Source organism: Coregonus lavaretus (assembly GCF_964263955.1).
Source record: "Coregonus lavaretus genome assembly, contig: HAP1_SCAFFOLD_7607, whole genome shotgun sequence".
Classification (NCBI taxonomy): domain Eukaryota; kingdom Metazoa; phylum Chordata; class Actinopteri; order Salmoniformes; family Salmonidae; genus Coregonus; species Coregonus lavaretus.
Window position 1 is genome coordinate 1 of NW_028157237.1, and position 6601 is coordinate 6601.

At 44.5% G+C, this 6601-nt stretch overlaps 1 protein-coding gene across 1 annotated transcript; it reads right to left on the minus strand.

Moving 5' to 3' along the window:
- Positions 1-8: 8 nt before the first annotated feature.
- On the minus strand, positions 9-5791 carry LOC311125653 (fascin-like; the record flags this gene model as incomplete). Its single annotated transcript, XM_084199687.1, has 4 exons — positions 9-2003; positions 4048-4218; positions 4607-4728; positions 5629-5791. Coding segments are annotated over 4 exons (662 nt in total), but the record flags the coding sequence as incomplete, so codon positions are not given.
- Between the last annotated feature and the right edge of the window lie 810 nt (positions 5792-6601).

Genomic DNA, 6601 nt, shown 5'->3' on the forward strand with positions numbered 1-6601 from the left:
GTAATGGGTCCTCCCTGGTCTAAGGTAATGGGTCCTCCCTGGTCTAAGGTAATGGGTCCTCCCTGGTCTAAGGTAATGGGTCCTCCCTGGTCTGAGGTAATGGGTCCTCCCTGGTCTGTCTAAGGTAATGGGTCCTCCCTGGTCTAAGGTAATGGGTCCTCCCTGGTCTGTCTAAGGTAATGCACTGTAAAGGGGATAGGGATTATGGTGTCATTTGGGATGTAGCCTCTGTCTCTGTCTCTGTTTAGACAGATGAGAAACGTTCTGTCTCTGGGAGGGTTAAGAGTTTAGACAGATGACAAACGTTCTGTCTCTGGGAGGGTTAAGAGTTTAGACAGACAATCGTTCTGTCTCTGGGAGGGTTAAGAGTTTAGACAGACAATCGTTCTGTCTCTGGGAGGGTTAAGAGTTTAGACAGACAATCGTTCTGTCTCTGGGAGGGTTAAGAGTTTAGACAGATGACAAACGTTCTGTCTCTGGGAGGGTTAAGAGTTTAGACAGATGACAAACGTTCTGTCTCTGGGAGGGTTAAGAGTTTAGACAGACAATCGTTCTGTCTCTGGGAGGGTTAAGAGTTTAGACAGACAATCGTTCTGTCTCTGGGAGGGTTAAGAGTTTAGACAGATGACAAACGTTCTGTCTCTGGGAGGGTTAAGAGTTTAGACAGATGACAAACGTTCTGTCTCTGGGAGGGTTAAGAGTTTAGACAGATGAGAAACGTTCTGTCTCTGGGAGGGTTAAGAGTTTAGACAGATGAGAAACGTTCTGTCTCTGGGAGGGTTAAGAGTTTAGACAGACAATCGTTCTGTCTCTGGGAGGGTTAAGAGTTTAGACAGACAATCGTTCTGTCTCTGGGAGGGTTAAGAGTTTAGACAGATGACAAACGTTCTGTCTCTGGGAGGGTTAAGAGTTTAGACAGATGACAAACGTTCTGTCTCTGGGAGGGTTAAGAGTTTAGACAGATGAGAAACGTTCTGTCTCTGGGAGGGTTAAGAGTTTAGACAGATGAGAAACGTTCTGTCTCTGGGAGGGTTAAGAGTTTAGACAGATGAGAAACGTTCTGTCTCTGGGAGGGTTAAGAGTTTAGACAGATGAGAAACGTTCTGTCTCTGGGAGGGTTAAGAGTTTAGACAGATGAGAAACGTTCTGTCTCTGGGAGGGTTAAGAGTTTAGACAGATGAGAAACGTTCTGTCTCTGGGAGGGTTAAGAGTTTAGACAGATGAGAAACGTTCTGTCTCTGGGAGGGTTAAGAGTTTAGACAGACAATCGTTCTGTCTCTGGGAGGGTTAAGAGTTTAGACAGACGAGAAACGTTCTGTCTCTGTTTTCAGATCCCAGCTGACTCATTTAATGCAGAGAGTAAACCTATAGCATTCCAGATGTGATCATTTCCAGTTAAGAGGTTTCCAGTATTAGCCACATATAGCCCTATATATATTTAATGTTCTTCACTTTATCCTTTAAAAATAGACACATAAAAGTCTTCTGGGGATGAGAATGTGCATCTTCAATATGTACCCATTTGTTCCTCTTTAGTGCATTTAAATCTATATGTCGCAAGTAAAAGCCTCGGGTGGCGAGTTGATACAATTCTGGGAGGTTAAAACGCCCCTCAGACTCTGGGAGGTTAAAATGCCCCTCAGACTTATGAAGATCTAAAACCTTCCTTCTTTATTCTATGAATTGTATTTCCCCAAATAAAGTCAGAGGATACTTAAAAAAAAAAAAAAAAAAAGGATGTCTTCGGTGGGATAATTGGTATTTACGGAGAATGTGTGTGTTAACTGCATAGTGTCGTCAGTACTCCCAGAGTGTGGCGTTGTCCAACCCCTCAGCGTTGGCCTTCAGAACCCCGGCGTGGTCTCCTTTGAGGTACCGCCCCCCCGGCGCCCGCACCGCCATCTTGTTGTAGTCACACAGCTCAAACAGGAAGTAAGTGGGCGTGTCCCCGCTGCACACCACTGCGGACTCCTCACCCACGCACCAGAACTTCCCCTGTGAGTCTAGAGAGGAGGGAGATGGAGATTATTATAGATTATAATAGATATATATTATATTATACCAAGCATTAGGAACACCTTCCTAATATTGAGTCGCACCCCCTCCCCCCCTTTTGTTCTCAGAACAGCCTCAATTCGTCGGGGCGTGGACTCTACAAGGTGTTCGAAAGCGTTCCACAAGGATGCTGGCCCATGTTGACTCCAATGCTTCCCACAGTTGCGTCAAGTTGGCTGGATGTCCTTTGGGTGGTGGACCATTATTGATACACACGGGAAACTGTTGAGCGTGAAAAACCCAGAAGCGTTGCAGTTCTTGACACAAACCGGTGCGCCTGGCACCTACTACCATACCCCGTTCAAAGGCACTTCAATATTTTGTCTTGCCCATTCACCCTCTGAATGGAACACATACACAATCCATGTCTCAATTGTTTCAAGGCTTAGAAATCCTTCTTTAACCTGTCTCCTCCCCTTCATCTACACTGATTGAAGTGGATTTAACAAGTGGCATCAATAAGGGATCATAGCTTTCACCTGGATTCACCAGGTCAGTCTGTGTCATGGAAAGAACAGATGGTCCTAATGTTTTATACACTCAGGTGTACACTTGTGTGTGTGTGTACCTCGGAGAATGTAGACTGTAGGTGTGTGTACCTCGGAGAATGTAGACTGTAGGTGTGTGTACCTCGGAGAATGTAGACTGGAGGTGTGTGTACCTCGGAGAATGTAGACTGGAGGTGTGTGTACCTCGGAGAATGGAGACTGGAGGTGTGTGTACCTCGGAGAATGTAGACTGGAGGGGTGTGTACCTCGGAGAATGTAGACTGGAGGTGTGTGTACCTCGGAGAATGTAGACTGGAGGTGTGTGTACCTCAGAGAATGTAGACTGGAGGTGTGTGTACCTCGGAGAATGTAGACTGGAGGTGTGTGTACCTCGGAGAATGTAGACTGGAGGTGTGTGTACCTCGGAGAATGTAGACTGGAGGTGTGTGTACCTCGGAGAATGTAGACTGGAGGTGTGTGTACCTCGGAGAATGTAGACTGGAGGTGTGTGTACCTCGGAGAATGGAGGCTGGAGGTGTGTAGACTGGAGGTGTGTGTACCTCGGAGAATGGAGGCTGGAGGTGTGTAGACTGTAGGTGTGTAGACTGGAGGTGTGTGTACCTCGGAGGCTGTAGACTGGAGGTGTGTGTACCTCGGAGAATGGAGGCTGGAGGTGTGTAGACTGTAGGTGTGTAGACTGGAGGTGTGTGTACCTCGGAGAATGGAGACTGGAGGTGTGTAGACTGGAGGTGTGTAGACTGTAGGTGTGTAGACTGGAGGTGTGTAGACTGTAGGTGTGTAGACTGGAGGTGTGTGTACCTCGGAGGCTGTAGACTGGAGGTGTGTAGACTGGAGGTGTGTAGACTGGAGGTGTGTGTACCTCGGAGAATGTAGACTGGAGGTGTGTGTACCTCGGAGAATGTAGACTGGAGGTGTGTAGACTGGAGGTGTGTAGACTGTAGGTGTGTAGACTGGAGGTGTGTGTACCTCGGAGGCTGTAGACTGGAGGTGTGTAGACTGGAGGTGTGTAGACTGGAGGTGTGTGTACCTCGGAGAATGTAGACTGGAGGTGTGTGTACCTCGGAGAATGTAGACTGGAGGTGTGTGTACCTCGGAGAATGTAGACTGGAGGTGTGTGTACCTCGGAGAATGTAGACTGGAGGTGTGTGTACCTCGGAGGCTGTAGACTGTAGGTGTGTAGACTGGAGGTGTGTAGACTGTAGGTGTGTAGACTGGAGGTGTGTAGACTGTAGGTGTGTAGACTGGAGGTGTGTAGACTGTAGGTGTGTAGACTGTAGGTGTGTAGACTGGAGGTGTGTGTACCTCGGAGGCTGTAGACTGGAGGTGTGTAGACTGGAGGTGTGTAGACTGGAGGTGTGTAGACTGTAGGTGTGTAGACTGGAGGTGTGTAGACTGGAGGTGTGTAGACTGGAGGTGTGTAGACTGGAGGTGTGTAGACTGTAGGTGTGTAGACTGGAGGTGTGTAGACTGTAGGTGTTTGTACCTCGGAGGCTGTAGGCGCCATCTTTAAACTCCAGCTGGAAGACGTCGTAGGAGGAGCGGTTAGAATCCAGCGTTCCCGTGCCAACCTTACGACAGCCAATGAAACCGTGTTCTCCACGGAGGACTATGATTGGCCGGTTGATCAGCTTCATCAGGAACTGCTCCGCCTCCGCTGGAGCCAAACAGAAAACAGATCACACTGATTGATTAGCTGATTGGTTGCTAAGTTAATTAATAGGTTTGTATCTTGATCAGATCAGTTAGTTGATTGATTGTTTAATTGACAGTTATTTCAATAATAAGGAACATTGATGCAACTATGAAATGATAAGATTCACTGGCCGTTGCGGCCATAGTTACAGCATGTATGGTTATGGTAATGAGATTGGTTATGGTAATGAGATTGGTTATGGTAATGAGATTGGTTATGGTAATGAGATTGGTTATGGTAACAGTATCCACGATTATGATAGTGGTCTTCATGGTTATGTTAGTGGTATCCATGGTTATGTTAGTGGTATCCATGGTTACGTTAGTGGTATCCATGGTGACAGACTAACCTGCGTTGTCGATGGTTGCAGCTAGTTGTCCGTTCCTCTTGGCAGCAACATATTTCCCGTTAGAGGCTCTGAGAGAAACCTTCCCCTCACGCCACTCTAGATCAAAATGACTGTTAGCTGACCTACACACACACACACACACACACACACACACACACACACACACACACACACACACACACACACACACAGTTAAAATAACATATTTCGTTAAGAGGTTCTGAGTGGCAGGGAGGGTGTGTGTGTGTGGTTGTAGTGTGTATTACTTGCTGTGTGTGTGTAGTGTATAGTGTATAGTGTATAGTGTGTAGTGTGTAGTGTGTGTGTGTAGTGTATAGTGTGTAGTGTATAGTGTGTAGTGTGTGTAGTGCTGTAGTGTGTAGTGTGTAGTGTGTAGTGTGTAGTGTGTGTAGTGTGTGTGTGTAGTATGTAGTGCTGTAGTGTATAGTGTGTAGTGTGTAGTGTGTGTGTGTAGTGTGTAGTGTGTAGTGTGTAGTGTGTAGTGTGTAGTGTGCAGTGTGTAGTGTGTGTAGTGTGTAGTGTGTAGTGTGTATAGTGTATTACTTAGTGGAGGCAGTACACTGCAGTCCTCCGGTAGCGGTGAGGGTGTGTAGTGTGTAGTGTGTAGTGTGTAGTGTGTAGTGTGTAGTGTGTAGTGTGTAGTGTGCAGTGTGTAGTGTGTGTAGTGTGTAGTGTGTAGTGTGTAGTGTGTATAGTGTATTACTTAGTGGAGGCAGTACACTGCAGTCCTCCGGTAGCGGTGAGGGTGTGTAGTGTGTAGTGTGTAGTGTGTAGTGTGTGTGTAGTGTGTAGTGTGTAGTGTGTAGTGTGTAGTGTGTAGTGTGTGTAGTGTATAGTGTATAGTGTATAGTGTATAGTGTATAGTGTGTAGTGTGTAGTGTGTAGTGTGTGTAGTGTATAGTGTATAGTGTGTAGTGTGTAGTGTGTAGTGTGTAGTGTGTAGTGTGTGTAGTGTGTGTAGTGTGTGTAGTGTGTAGTGTGTAGTGTGTATAGTGTATTACTTAGTGGAGGCAGTACACTGCAGTCCTCCGGTAGCGGTGAGGGTCCAGTACTTCCCGGCAGCGGTCCGGAACGCACTCTTCCTGTTTCCTGTCTCGCGACTCATCTCCACCTGAAACACTTCCTGGTCACCCTCCTCGTCCTGATTGGCCGACAGGTCCATGCCTGGGGTCAGGGGGAGAAGTCACAGAGGTCATACAGGGTCCATTGTGAACGTTATGTTATGAAACTAGGAATTATTTAGGAATGTGTTTTTTTACAGAATGTTTCAATCAACTGTTTCAATGAAACACAGCCTGTACTAGTAGTTCACTCACTAATAAATATTACTATATACTACATATATATGTATAATACTAATACCCAATACAGCTACTCTACTATATATATTACTATATACTAGATATATATATATAATACTAATACCCAATACAGCTACTCTACTATATATATTATTATATACTACATATATATAATACTAATACCCAATACAGCTACTCTACTATATATATTACTATATACTACATATATATATATATAATACTAATACCCAATACAGCTACTCTACTATATATATTACTATATACTAGATATATATAACATGCTATATATGATATATATAACAAACCGGCAGTGTATCAAATACTTGTTCTCCCCACTGTATATATAATACTAATACCCAATACAGCTACTCTACTATATATATTACATATATATATATATATATATATATATATATATATATAATACTAATACCCAATACAGCTACTCTACTATATATATTACTACAGTGGGGAGAATAAGTATTTGATACACTGCCGGTTTTGCAGGTTTTCCTACTTACAAAGCATGTAGAGGTCTGTAATTTTTATCATAGGTACACTTCAACTGTGAGAGACGGAATCTAAAACAAAAATCCAGAAAATCATATTGTATGATTTTTAAGTAATTAATTTGCATTTTATTGCATGACAT